This window comes from Catharus ustulatus, chromosome 14 (genome assembly GCF_009819885.2).
Source record: "Catharus ustulatus isolate bCatUst1 chromosome 14, bCatUst1.pri.v2, whole genome shotgun sequence".
NCBI lineage: Eukaryota > Metazoa > Chordata > Aves > Passeriformes > Turdidae > Catharus > Catharus ustulatus.
This window is the reverse complement of record NC_046234.1, coordinates 20015566-20030200: the sequence shown is the minus strand read 5'-3', so window position 1 is coordinate 20030200 and position 14635 is coordinate 20015566. Positions and strand designations below refer to the sequence as shown.

At 49.8% G+C, this 14635-nt stretch overlaps 1 protein-coding gene across 1 annotated transcript in view; it reads left to right on the top strand.

The window, feature by feature from the left end:
* The window catches only part of PCDH19 (protocadherin 19), a 63627-nt gene that overhangs the window by 24444 nt on the left and 24548 nt on the right, over window positions 1-14635 (top strand). Inside the window, 2 exon segments of the mRNA XM_033072414.1 lie at window positions 5507-5563; window positions 8721-8895. Of these exon segments, the coding sequence (XP_032928305.1) occupies window positions 5507-5563; window positions 8721-8895 (232 nt within the window).

The following is a 14635-nucleotide window of genomic DNA, read 5'->3' as shown; positions in this document are numbered from 1 at the left end:
GTGATGTGCTCCCAGCCCTGCTGGGTCTGATGAGTCTCCTGCAGGTGTGCAGAGGCTGGAGTCTCACAAGCCAGTGCTGCACCAGCCTGGCTGCTCCTCTCAGGCTCAATTCCAGCGTTCCCTGGGGCTCCCACTGTGCCTGTTCCCGTTGGGAAGGAGTCTCAGACTGCTTCCTTATCTCCCGAGGGCTAAATAAGCAGCTTGCTAAATGATAATGACGTTCCCCCTTGCTGATGTGTACTTCATTGACCTGCTCCCTACTGTCCAAATTTTCAGTGTTCCACAAGTGCAGCAGGGAGCACTCTTATTTAATTTGCATGAATTCTGTATCACCCACAACATAATTCAAACCATAAGAATTAAATGATCTCCTAATAGGCAGCATCAGTTCTGTTGCAGATGCTGGAGTGATTGAGTGGCCCATGGAGAACAGGACTGAGGATGCAGAAGGACCAGGAGAAGCAGTCTTACAAGCCCTACCCTTCCCACCAGGGAGGCCACGTGGATTTTTGGAGCAATTTGCCATTTCTGTGGTGCCCAGTGATGCCTGCAGCACACAGGGAAGGTCAGGAGGCTCCTGCTCCGGGTGCAGATGTGCAGCTTGATGCAGAGGATGAGGAACCATCGTGTTTCTGCAGGATTTTGTGAAACCCAAAAGGAGAGAGATGCAATTGCAGCCTTGGAGAAAGGTCCACTTTGTTTTTTGATAATAAAGGGTGACATGCAAGCTTTATTACAAGGCACGTAGGGGAAAAAAAGGCTCAAGGGATAACCCTGAAAAAAGGTGGTGCTAAATGTGTCATTTTTATGAGCTGGTTTGTGAAGAGTCCCTACATGCTTTGGCAGGAGGTTGCAGCAGGTTTACAATAATTGTGGAAAGATGGAAATGTTTTCACCCTGAAGTGAGAAGAAGGGCAAGAAACCCCCGTGCTGAGATGCTCCAGAGCCATCTTCTGAGGCAGAGGCTGGCAGATGGATGATACCTGTCACTTCCATCAGGAGAGATGGGTCCAAGCTCCAGATAACCCTGGACTTTGCTGGGGGCTGATGTGTGGACTGAGGCACCAAACCCTTCATTGTGATCCACGTGCGCTGGAGAAAGCTGGATTTTCACCTCTGTGGAGTTTTGCTCTGAAAATATCCCACATTTGAAATTGCTGAAAAGAGGGAAGAAGTGATGAAGACCCAGATGCCAGGCACCTGCCTGGAGGCCAGCAGGGACATGCTGCTCCTAGGCTGCTGGGACACCTCCTCCACCCTGGGGCTGATCCCACCAGCATCCTCTGTTTGTCCAGCAGTTCCACAGTGCTGCTCGTGCCTGGAGTGGCTCAGCCCGCTGACCTTTCTGCTGGCAGACTGCTTTTAGCTCCTCTTAAACTGCTTTGGGTCTGCCAGGCTTTATTTCTGTTCCTAAGGCAGAGAGTGAGCAGTCCTTAGAGCAGTGCCCTGTTGCTAACAGACCTTTTGCTGTCGGGGAAGTCACCCCATCGATATCCAGGTCAAGAAGACTTGTACTGACGTTTGTACATCTTTTTTTTTTATTATTTTTTATTTTTAATTTAATGGAATTGGCAGGCCTCAACAAAAAGCAACCGCTAGGGGAAGGAAAAAAAGTTAATATTTCCCTCCTGATTGCTCGATTCAGAGTGTGTCTGTTGTTATATTTATATTTGTGTTGCTAAGGCAGTGGTTAAAAGCATTTTTCAAATTAGGCACTGGTAAGCTGTATGCCAAGCCAGGGCTCTTCTGATGGCATTGACACCAACACATCTGCATCTGGAAAGCAAATCCCAAGCCCAGAGGACAGCAGGGTTTCTCTCCTCCAAGAGAAATGCAGGCTGAGGCCACAGACTTTATGTAAGGTGTTATTCAGCATTTTCCAGTTGTTTATTATGGCACAGAGGCTGTGGGGCTGATCATGACAAGAGTGAGCATCCCTTCTGCAGTTACAACCAGCAGGAGATAAGAGCTGGCAGCATGGCTGGAGGTCCTGGCTCTGAGCATAGAAAGGAGGGCTGGACTCGGGGCTGGGCTCCCCTTTGATTCCTACAGCAGTGATGCTGATTAGTGAGCAAGTGACAGTTCATTTGCTTTTGCCAAAGTAATGAAGAAGATGAGGGCCAGCCTCTCAGTGATGCACTTGATGAAGAGCACACTTTCATCGGTGCCAGCCAGCCTTACCTCTTCCCTCTTTTTTGTGCTTTGACTTTGTTCTTTGGGTCTCATTAAGAGAGGGAGTGGATCCTTTCCCAATTAAAATGTTGACATGTGGAAAGACGCTCTCCTTTCCGTCATTTTGCCTCTGTTTGTGAGTGGTTGCACCTTGCAGGATGAGCTAGAATTAAATCAAGTGGAACTTTGATTGAATAATGCAAGCTGTAAAGCAGCCCTTCTCCATGAAAAATCTCATTTCTTTTTATTTTTCTGTTCTGATTCCCCAGACCTGCATGGAGATAACCTTGACAGATAATCCCATGGCTAAGTAAAGGGACTGGGCTGGAAGGAGTGTGCTGGTGCAGGAAGGATGGGCAGCCCACCCTTGTGCACAGGCAGCTCTCACCTCTGAGGTGCAGACCCCAGGGAAGAGGATTTCCCATCCTTGTGATTGTGTCACTCCTTGTTTTGTCTGAAGTCTGGAAGTAATTATCATTCCTTGTGCTGTGTCCAGCGGTGGGGGAATTGCAAGCCTGGGAACGGATGCTGTGTCCAGCCCCTCAGGAGCCCTCTGTGTGGATGTGGGGGTTCCATCAGGGGCGTGGTGCAGAGCATCCTGAGAGGGGGATGGAACAGGGAATGCACAGGAAGGACATTGCTGCAGTCCACTGAACATAAATCTCAGGGAATTTGCTCGTTGAACGAGCAGAGCCAGGATACGCTCTTTGTTTTTGGTTTGAAATTCAACAGCAAAGCTCCCAGTGATGTTGGTCTGAGGGGGATTGGTGCCAGGGCTGTGTCTGGGCTGTGGCAGTTTGATGGCAGCACTTGTGGTGCAGGATTTTGGTGGCAGTGCTGTCTTTGTGGATGACCTTGGGTATTCTGTGACCCCTGAACCTGCAGTCCATGCTCTGAGTTTCTTGAGGCTCTTCAATGTACCTGCATATACTGAAATTTTCTGTCTGCATCCTCTCACCCAGCTGTTCCTCTCCTGGTTGTTCCCAGGGCTGAGCTGTGCATGGAGGGATGGAGGTGATGGAGGGATGGAGGTGATGGAGGTGATGGAGGGATGGAGGTGATGGAGGGATGGAGGTGATGGAGGTGATTGAGGGATGGAGGTGATGGAGGTGATGGAGGGATGGAGGGGATGGAGGTGATGGAGGGATGGAGGTGATGGAGGTTATGGAGGTGATGGAGGGATGGAGGGATGGAGGTGATGGAGGGATGAGGGATGGAGGTGATGGAGGATGGAGGTGATGGAGGTGATGAGGTGATGGAGGGATGGAGGGATGGAGGTGATGGAGGTGATGGAGGTGATGGAGGTGATGAGGGGATGAGGGGATGGAGGGGATGGAGGTGATGGAGGTGATGGAGGGATGGAGGTGATGGAGGTGATGGAGGGATGGAGGGATGGAGCTGATGGAGCTGATGGAGCTGATGGAGGCAGAGCTGCAGGGGCTCTCTCTGCTGCTGCCCATGGTGCTGGGGCTGGGCACACAGGGATGGAGCCAGCTGAGCTCTGGGCTTGTGGGGGCTGTTCCACGTCTGCCAGGGCGTAGAGGGGGCTCCCAAAAACTGCTCCATCCCTTCTGCCCTCCACTGCTTGGCTCTCAGCTCACTGCAGGGCTGGGGGCTGTGTGGGGCTGTTGGGGGCAGTGCTGTGGGGTCCATCCACCCCTTGGATGGCAGCAGCAGCGCTGATGGACAAGCACAGGGTCAGCTATTTGCTGTGGTATTTCGGTTCTTGGGTGGTGTTATGCTCTGAAAATCCGTGTGTCTGTTTGCTGCTGAGTTCTGAGCATCGACTCATCCAGCAGGACCACGGTGCAGGAGCTGCAGGGACCAGTAGTTTGTGCAGTAAATCTCCAGCGTGGCTCTCCAGCAGTAATTACTGTGTGAAAGTAATAACCGAGCTGTGCTGAGTGCCAGGCCAACTCCCCCGGCTCGCTGCTCCTCGCATGCTTCTCTCGGGGAGGGTTCCTGTTTGGTAAATTAGATATTGTGCTGTATTTCAGAAAAGGTTACACTTAACCAAGGCTGCCTCTGCTTTATGATCTTGGCAGAGCCGTGTAACCTCTGCTGGGGTACGATTGGATTTCACATTCGGCTCTGCTGCAGTGGCCCCACTCCTGCATCCTGCCATTGTGATTACGTTAGCAGCAGACTCTGCTTTCCTTTATTTATTGAGACATTAAAGATTGCATGCATTTATTTTTACCATGTTCATAATTGCCATAAAAACAGGCCATAGCATCCCAGAGCGGCTCGTTGGGAAGGAGAACAGGCACGGGGCTGGGGCCAGAGGGAACGTGGCAGAGGGAAGGCAGCACAGGGCTCTGGGACAGGTGATGTTCCCATTCCTGCCCCTGGGAGGATGCTGCTGTTGTCCTGGAGGAAGGGGAGCAGAGCAAAGCCTGCTCCCTGTGCTGCTCAGGAGGCAAGGAGCATCCCCAGGGCTGGGCTGGAGCCCAGGTGGGATCCCTGCGGGCCTGGGGGGCTTTGGGTGGATGGACAGATGGACTGGAGTGCCTTACAGACAAGATCCTGCATCCTCAGGGGTCCCTGAAGTGCAGGGAGGGTCCTGGCCAGGCTGTGCAGATCCCTCCAATGTCCCAGCACTCAGCTCCCACCAGTTCCCCCTGATGCTCCCACCGTGGTCTGTGGCTTTCCCCTGCTCTCTCCCCTACCTTCTGGTTGATTTTTTATTCCTTACCTGCTGCCAGAACCCCAGGGCTGTGTAATCTGAGGTTAAAAGACAGCATTTCAAATTGCAGTTAGTGGGTTTTTGCTTGCAAATAACAACTCCTTTGACTTTTCTCCCCTTCTTTTACTCCCCTCCAACTTTTAAGTATGTCACCCATTGTTTGCTTTTTTATTAATAACAGAGCCCACTGTCTCTGCAAATGAAGTGATGTAAAACAAAGAAAAGTGCCCGCATTAAATTCTCTGGCAGGGGATTACCTTGCTGGCATTTACATATCTATGCAATAAATATTTTAACATGTTAATTATACACTAATAAGAAAAAATACCTTTTGAACTTTCAGTCAAATTGGACACACACAGAACTGAGTCCATCAGGGAATTAAAAGCAATTAGTTTTGTAACAGAGCATAGTCCACATTGTTTCTTCTCTGCAAATTGTTCTGTGGTCACCAGCCAGTCTTTCTGGTTTTTTTGGTGGAAGTTGTGAAAGACTGGCAGGGTACTGGAGTTTTCCATGTCCTGCTCACAGTGCCATCATGGGATGCTCCTTCCCTCTCACAGGGTTTCATCCTGGCCCTGCAAACCTGACTCTTCCCAGTCAGGAGAAGTCAGACTTGTAACCATCTCTGTTTTTTCCTCCTTCCAGACTGAGAACTACTCGTTTGATTCCAACTACGTGAACAGCAGAGCTCATTTGATAAAAGGTACGTAGGCTTGCTTGGAGGGCTTGGCTTTGCCCAGCCAAATCCCAGGGGTTTCCTGTTCTTTCATACTGTGTTATATACACTTGCTTATTTTAATATGCAAAACTTTTCAAGAGTAATAATTCGATTTTAAAACAGTACTTACTTCCCATTAAGTCCCATTGCTCATGGTTTGCAATAAAGGAAATAATTTTTTCCTTCTCTTCGGCTTCTTCTTCACGCTGGGAAGGTGCAGTGAGTGAGGTAGAGTGCTGTTACCACTGACAACTTTCAAATTCTTAGAGTTTATTCCATTTTGAATGCACAGGAATAAAAGGATAGATTTGGGTGGTGAGATCTCCCTGCCATGTGAGGCGGGGAAAATTAAAAAAAAAACAAAACCAAGTTGTTTGGGGGCAGGTAATTGGGCTGGATGCAGCTCATGGTTTTAGCTCACTGTTTCAGTTTGAATACCAAGGCAAACAGCATTTTGCTAGGCTGATTTTTTTTTCCATGTGTAAAAGGAAACAATCAGTTCAACAGCTACCTGGCAGTCACCTTTGGGGAAATGGGAGCCCCGTGGGTGAAATGCTGCTCTCCCCAGAGCCCAGCAGTGCAGAGGGAATGTCTCTGGGGGTTTCACTCTGGGGTTACCCCCGAGCTGAGCATCGCCCCAGGGCAGGGGGTGGCTTGACCCAGCACATCAGCACTCCTCAGCAGGAGCTGCAGGCTGCTCCCTGCACAGCATGAGGGGGCAGGATGGGGCCAGCAGCTCCTTGCCCAGCTCCCTCCTCTCCCCAGAGCCCAGCCCAGGTGTGGGGAACAAGCCATGCCCATGCCCCTGCCCGGCACGGCTGCGCTCGGTGACTCTGCAGAAACCATCACTGAACAAGCCTGTTACTGAGAGCAGAAGCCAGCCCTGAGCTGTTGAGACATGATCTGAGCAGTAAAAATATCCAATTATCTGCCTGGCTGAGGTCCCGTTTGTTTACATGTTAAAACCTGAGCAGCCGGGGAGCTGCGAGCGCGTCGCCGCAGCCGCGGGTTCAGCTGGCGAAGGGCAGGTGGGTTGCCTGTGTGCCTCGTGGTGTTTAACCATGCTAATGTGGCTGTGAGACTTGGCTGGCCTGTGCACGCTGCTCCTCGCCAGAGAGTCCTCAGGCACGCTGAAAAAAACCCCAAATCTATTAATCTTTCCTCGTTCTCACCTAAGATAAAGGCAGCAGCGCTGCGCCTGCCGCAGCGGGGCTCGCTGCGAGCTGTGTTGTTTGGGAAATGCTGCTGCTGCCCGTTCCCCCTGACCTGCCCATCCTTTAGAGGAGTGTCAGTGGGCAAACACGTCTGTGGCTGCTGCATCAGGCCTGGCTCACTGCAGGGAGGATAAATGCCTTGTAGCAGGGGCTGCCTGTGCGGTTAGCAGCAGCGCAGGACCGTGGTTCGCTCTGCTCTCTGCCTTTGTCTTGTGGCACAAGTACAGCGGGAGCCAGGGATGCTCGCAGACATCTGAGAACAAAAAATATTTTCTGTAACACACTGTGGCATCATTTTCATCCTTTGCCTTTATGTAGATGTTGTAGCTCTGCTATCTTTGGTGAGCGAATCTTCTCAAATCCAGCACTTAATTAATCTATTTGTACTTTTCCTGTGTTGTCTGCCTGCCTCTCTTGCTCATCTACACACACACAAATGAATTGTAGATTTGTAGTGCTTTCTTAACTTAAAAATCTTTGATGTCACCTGGAATCAAGTCAGTGGCTTCAATAAGGACATCTTTATTTAAAAGGTAATGTTTGAAGGTTTACCAATTTATATGTATTTCAGAGCTCTCCCCTCGTGAGCTTTTGCAGAGCATCAGATGGTAGGTGGTCTGCTTGGTTTCCGTGGAGACACAAAAGGGCTTTTCAAAGTAATGAAAATCTCCAGCTCTTTGGGGCTTTGAAGCCCAGGCCATGCCTTTCCCTGAGCTTTCACTCCAAACCAGCCAGTGGGGAGTTTGGAGACGTGGGTGCAGGTGGATCCTCCCAAGGAGTGCAGGTTTCCTTGACAAGGCTGGGTGTGGAAGGAGCACAGGGTGGGTGTCCCCAGGGACACCTGAGGCTGTGCCACCTGGGGCAGGTGTGTCTCAAGGTGTCCCTGCTGCTCACAGCAGCCTGGGCATGGCCCCTCTCAGGGGGTTGGGTCCCAAATGCAGAAATGCAGCTCTTCATGGACTCACCTGACTGGTTTGGGTTGGAAGGGACATTAAAGATCACCCAGGTCCAACCCCCTGCCATGGGCAGGGACACTTCCCACTATCCCAAATTGCTCCAAACCCCATCCAGCCTGGCTTTGGAAATTCCAGGGATGGGGACACTTCCTGCTCTGGGCAACCTGTGCCAGGGCCTCATCATTCTCACAGGAAATTTCTTTCTTATTGCTAAATCTCATCTCTCTTCCAGTTTAAAACCATTCCTTCTTGCCCTGTGACCTATCTGCCTTGTAAAAAGTCACATTCCTCTTCTTTGTATGTCCTGTCACTATCTGCCCATGTAAAAAGTTGCTCCTTTTTATAAGTTCCCTTTAGTAAGGGGCTCTAGGGTCTTCCAGAGCATTGTCCAGGATGAGCAATCCCAGCTCTCTCAGCCTGTTTCATAGGAGCAGCCCTTCTTCCATCCCTCTGGCCTGGGGCTGCGTTCCAGGGGGTGTTGGGGCTGCTCAACCTCGGGGGAAATCTGGGAGCAGCTCAGTCCTTGGTCCTCCCAGCAGTGGCTGTGCTTGCAGAGGCTGTCAAGGATGTTGGACTGTGTATCAGATTTCCTTAAAGCTGCATGAACTTGGACCCAGAGTCACTGGTTTATTTTTAAAAATAAGAATGCATCATCACGATTAAAAGACATTCCTGTTTCCAGGAAGACTTTTGTTTCTAAGCTTTAAGTGATTAGGATTTGGCTTGTAACCTAAAAAAATGGGGTTTAGATCTTGTGTATCTTCAGTATGGGGCAGTACAACTTGGGAGAGCCAAGTTGTAGGAACAGCTCATTTAATGTGGATTTTTAAAATTTTATTTCAAATCTTCATTGCTGGCCAGCATCACTGGGGGCTGTGGAGGGACCCCCATCCTTGCAGGTCTGGCTGCAAGCACCTCAGGGTGTCCAGAGCCACCTTGTCCCACCCAGTAAGTGACAGCTGTGTTTCCCCAGCAGCTCCACGTTCAAGGACTTGGAGGGGAACAGTCTGAAGGACAGTGGCCATGAGGAGAGTGACCAGACAGACAGCGAGCACGACGTGCAGCGGGGCCTCTACTGCGACACGGCCGTCAACGACGTGCTCAACACCAGCGTGCCCTCCATGGGCTCCCAGGGCCCTGAGCAAGGTGAGCCACTGCTGCAGCCTGGGGGTGCCCACTGCCCCCCAAATCCCACCTGGTGCTGCCCTGCTGGGTGTGCAGTGGGGACCTTGGTGCTTCTGGGGATAACGCGGTGCGTCGTCACAGTGCTGGGTAGGGATGAGTTAACCTTCATGCCACGCCTGTCAGGTGAGCCAGCAGTTGGGGTTGGCCTCTATTCACAGGTAGAAAACCCAGCTGAGCATCTGCCTGGCAGTGGGTGAGTGCTGGAGCTGGGATTGGGGCAGGAATTAGAGGTGCTGTGCTGTGCTGTGCCCAGGGCTGGTCCCTGTCCCCCGAGCACCGATGGTGTGTGTCCTTCCCAGAGATCCTTCCCAGCTCTGGAGCTCTCAGGCAACCTTCCCAAAGGTCAGCAGAGCATGCAGCAATTAGGCATCCCACAAGGGATTAGCTCTGGCCAGTGGGTGAGGGTTTGCATCTTTTTTCCTGCATAGGCGGCAGCTTTCAGCTCTTACCGTCCCCGTGTCCCTGCCCTGCTCTGAAATCACACTGGTTTTAGCTAGAGGAAGGAAGTCAGAGGAGTTCAGCTGAGCCCAAGTGTCGTTTGTACTGGGGCATGAATGTCGCTTTTATGTCTGAGGGATGCAAACATCCTATGCAAACATCCTGTCTTTTTCATTAGGGAGCCTGAGTGCGGTTTGGTGCTCGGCCGGGGGAGCCTCGGGGCACTTGGCTATTTCTTGAGATAAGCTGTAGCTGAGGCTCAACTGGAAGCCCCACTGCTAAAAGACTTAAGGATATGAAAACAAAATGCTGTGATTATGAACTGGTCTTCAGCTGTTTAATTCAATTCATGGTAAACATCATTAAAAGCCTTTGTTGTGCTGTCATAAAAAAGTCAAACGGGGGAGAGAGAGTTCTTGCCATCTGCGCCTCCGAGTGCGGGATTTTTCTGGAGAGAATCTGATCTCTGTATAATTCTCTGTAGAGTCTGCTAAATGGTCGTAGTTAACCCTGTAAGACTCCACGAGGAGGGGACACAGAGGTCACCTACACATTCCACGCTGCCAGCCACACTAATTGGAGAGGGATGGCATCCGCAGCGATAATGTATTTCCAGACAACCCTACTGTGGCCAAAGATGAAAAAAATTAAACATTTATATAACTGTACAGTGGCAGTTTAATTCTCCACGGACCAGCACTGTGTCAGAGAATGCAGGCTGATAGCTATCATTTATTATTCTTCTATTACAAAGAAATGCTTTTTCATTTCGATCAGGAGAGGGTTTCCTCAGATACATTTGTAGTAAGGGATGACTGTAGAAGCAAAAACGTTCATAATTGATTCCCATCCTGGTGAATGGTCTGAGCAACATCTGTTAATTTTTTGTCACATTTCTTCAGCAAAAAAACCCAATCTCGGTGGACTGCAGGAAGGGTTTTACAGGGATTACATTTCTGATAAGTCCTGCGTGCTGCTCTGATAACAATGCAAATAGTTAAAGACGCTGAGTTGGAGGCAGAGCTCATCAGAGGAGTGAATAAAGTAAATATGGTTCAGTCCATTGTAGCACGAGCTCCTCACTGCATGTAAAACACACCCCAAAAATCAGGTGTGTTTCCAGAAGGTGCCTCCTGAAGGCAGGTGTGTCTCCTGGTCCTGCAGTGGCCAAGGGCGCTGGTGCTCCTGGGTCTGTTTATTTTTGGGGGAAAACAGCATGCCAGTGCTGCACTGCCATCCAGCTGCACCTGCAGGCAGGTGTGCCACAGCCAGCTCTGTCATCCTGTGGGACCCCCCTGTCCTGTGTGAAGAGCTCAGGGTAACCCTGGGAGGTTATCAGGGAGCTGGTGGAGCTTTGAGAGGAGCAGCACAGGCAGGGAAGTGAGTGGCTGCTATCACAGGAGCTTGGAAAAAAGGTTAAAGACAGTGTTGGCTGAGCTGATTTGTCAAACAGGAGCTGCAGAAAATAATCAGGAAAATCAAGGAGCTGAGATGATGGTGATAACAGCAGTTCCCACATGATCAAAGTGATGGTTTTGGTTTGGCAGTTTTTACCTGATTTTGGGGCAGAGTGGCAGGGTGGGAAGGAAACACAAGAAACTGATTGACAAGGATGTGCAGAACTGTTGGCTGACTACTGCTCCAAACACAGTCCTTGTCTGAAGAGAGCTGGCAGCTCTTGTACCCATGCTTTGCTTTTGCTTGTTGTCCCTGCCCAAGCTGCATCTCAGAGAAATACGGTGGGGAAGTTTTTGGAGTTTTCTTGTTGGTGGTGGTGATCTCCTGGCTGGCAGCCTGGCGTGGCTCCCCCTGGCCACTCTCTGCTGGGCATGGACCTCAGCCTGAGACACGAGTCCTTCATGAGTGCCCAGCTCTCAGGCTGTCCCAGTGGTTTGTGAGTCTTTATCTGCTCCGTGGGTAACCCTGGGTCTGCCCAGGCAGCACTGGTTGGAGAATTCCTTGTGGCTGGGCAGTAGAGGGTGATCCCTCAGGGTGGTCAGTGTGCACCTCTCTGGCCAGCCTTTGCCTCCTGAGATGCTGCATTTCCTGCAGAGGGGGGTAGGCTTGGATGGGTCCAAGTTCCTTTGTTTAAAGCAGTGGCACAGTGGTCAGTGCTCAGGGAGCCCCAGGGAGTGCTGGTGTCTCGCTTTCCTGGTGCCACTCTTGGGTGGGAGTGACACCAGCTGCCAGTCCTGCTGGCAGGAGCCCTTTCTCCTCCTTTGGGAGTGACCTGGATTTCCAGAAAAGTGGCAAACCACAGCATGGAGAGTGTTGAGCTTTAGTGGGTAGCAGCAGGTCATCAGAAATACTGCCTGGAGCTCAGCCACCTCGCGTATTTTGGGAGCAGGACTTCTGCCCAGTCCCTCTTTACCTCAGGATCTTAATTATTGATTATAAATTCATCTGATGAAAAGATGGCTTTAATTGCTCTAATATGTACCCAATTTGGAGTTCATTACAGCCCAGGATTGTTTTGCTTCTCTTGCTAATTGCCACCAAATGGGCTGCAGAGGGAGGCGGGCACGGGTGCCGTTCCACCTTCCACGTTCCCTGGCTGCTGTGGCGTTGTTTGTTTATTTGTGGAGCTGCTCAGCACTGCTGGAAGTTTGTCTGCACAAACTCCCTCCCTCACCACCTCCTCAGCTCAGCTTCCAGATGGATTTCTTTGGGAGAGGGTTGTTTTTGAGCGGCTCCTGGATCTCCGCGGTGTTTTGGGATGGCTGGAGGAGTCTGCTGGAGGATGGGGTTAAACCCCTTCGTGTCCTGGCAAGTGAAATTGGAATTTTCTCCAGGTCCTGACTGGAAGTGCAGCCCTGGAGGAAGCCCTGGTTTCCAGGAGGAGCTGGAGTGTTGGTGCTGCCCTGTGGATGTGGTGTGGTGACATTTGTGGGGTGGTGACATTGGTGGGAGCTCTGCTGTCAGGCTCAGAGCCCCCTGACACCTGTTCCTCCCAGCAGCACGGGGAGATCTCAGCAGGAAATGTTTTCCAGCACTGCACACTGTGGTGCTGGTGTTCCTGGAAATGGCAGCGTGGACCAGATGTTTCACAGGGTAATTGAAAATTCCATTTTATCAGAAAGCGTTTGCTGTCAAAAAGTTTTATCTTTACTTCAACAAAGAGGTTGATTAGATCCCCCAGGACCCGAATTAGCATCTTTGAGGCTGGATACTCTGTTTTGTGATTCAGGTAGCTATTCCCCCCTTGGTTTTGCTCATACTGGTACTTTTTTCTTTAAATCCCTTTGCCCTCTCTCAGTCACAGTGTTTGTGCAGGTTTGGCTTGTTTTCTTTGTGTGGATGTGCACAAGCACCTAGATCTGCTTAAATGTATTCTAGTGCCTTTTTCACCTTGCCTTGAGCGAGAGCCATTCTCACACTCTGTAACTCGTAGGAGCTCTTGGCAGCATAAAAATCAGAAAGGAAATATTTCAAATATCAGTTTTTAATGTTAGAAGCAACAGATTTCACACTTATCTTAATTCCCAGTGCTGGCCAGTATATTAGCCATCAATTATAGAAAGCAAATCATTGGTCCAATGAAGCAGTGATTCACTGTTTAGATAAAAATAAAAATAGAAAACACGAAAATAATAAGCACACACTAATCATAAAAAAAGGCAATGTTAGAAATAGTCACCACAGCCATAAAATAGTGAAAAAAAGCTTTAAAATCAGAATGAGAGGGTTTTAAAGCAATGTCAGTAATGGATCTCTACAGAGAATTGCTTCTAAAAGCATCACTTCCACTTTTCTGGTGCCAGATCAGCAGTAAAGGCTCACGTGAAATGTCATCTGCAAAGACCTGATCCCGCATACATTTCCACATCTGTGTCACTTTGCTCACAGGGGAGATTTAATTGTGTCTGAGTCCCATAAACTCCAGCAAGATGAAGGGTTCTTTGAATAGAAATGGGTTATATTTAAATAGTTATGTTAAGTCTTCTTTATACTATCACAGTATAGCAATAAGATTTGGATGTAAAGGGAGAAATGGGCCCGGGATATTCACTGAAAGTTTTCTTGCTGGTTGCATCCCACATTATTCAGAGGTATCATCATTTAGGGGCTCAGGTTTTATCTGGAATATTCCAATTGGTTCTTATGCTCATCTCCATAGTATCTGGGTGTATTTCAGTTGTGAATTGAGAACATGACTAATGGTATTAACTGGAGGCAAACACAGGTATTAGAAAGTGTTGATTTTTTTGTAAGCTGATTTCCAGCAGTCATTCTACCTACAGCCCCCTTTCACTGTGCAGAAAAGCCTTTCTGTAGAGCTGCATGTACATAAAGACCTGAGTGACATATTCTGGGGCTTTGGAGGCTGCATTCCTCTGGAAGTTTCCACAAATTAATAAAAGTACCTACTTCCTTCTATTCATATATGCAGCACAAGACATAAAGGGTAGCATTCATGTGTGAGTGACAGCACATCCCTTAAGATGGATAAATGCTGTAAGCTTTCTTTACAGGGCAGTGTCAATTATTACAGCTCCTCTGATTTCTGGATTATTGCTGTGGTGAGGCAGCCTCAGAGAGCTCGGTGGTGCTCCTGCAGGGGCCAGCCTGGAGGGAGCAATCAGCTCCTCACAGTGCTTTGGAACCCTGAGAAGGATTTTCCTGACGAGTGGGTAAGCTGGTCTTTGGAAGAGGAGTTGATTGTCTCATGATTCCCACCCTTGTAAATGATTGTGTGGTGAGCAGCCAGCTCTGGAGGTTACTGATGCTTTTGTCTGCTCTCTCTCCATCCCCCCCTAAGCTGACATTTCCTGGTGGAGGGGCATAATTCCTTCTGTGAGACCACTGATGTAGCTGAGCTCCTTCTGCAGAGGCTGGTGTGGGCAGGCAGAGCTGGGCACAGCCCAGGTGAGCTCAGCTCCCTGCAGCTCCACGTCACAGCAGAGCAGGGCAGCGCTCACATCTCTAATCCAGGAGCTTTAATCCATGCAGGGATTTGCTGGCTGGCACACACACACACCCCTGGTGCTGCTCTCCCTTGGTTTCTCAGTCACTCTGAGCACAGTCCTTGCTGGAAGGGGACGGAGGGCAGGGGTGACACTGAACTCATCTCCGGAGCAGTGAGTGCAGCCAACCCCTCTGTGCAGCAGCAGAACTCAATGACAAACAGATGTGCAGCCTCCTCTGTTTGCATAAGAAGCATTGTCCTATATCCCACATTCCTGGCACTCTTCCTTCAGCTTTCAGGTCCCTTCAAAGATGTTCTTGCAGAGTCTTCATCACTGGAGTTGCTCCATTCAGGGTC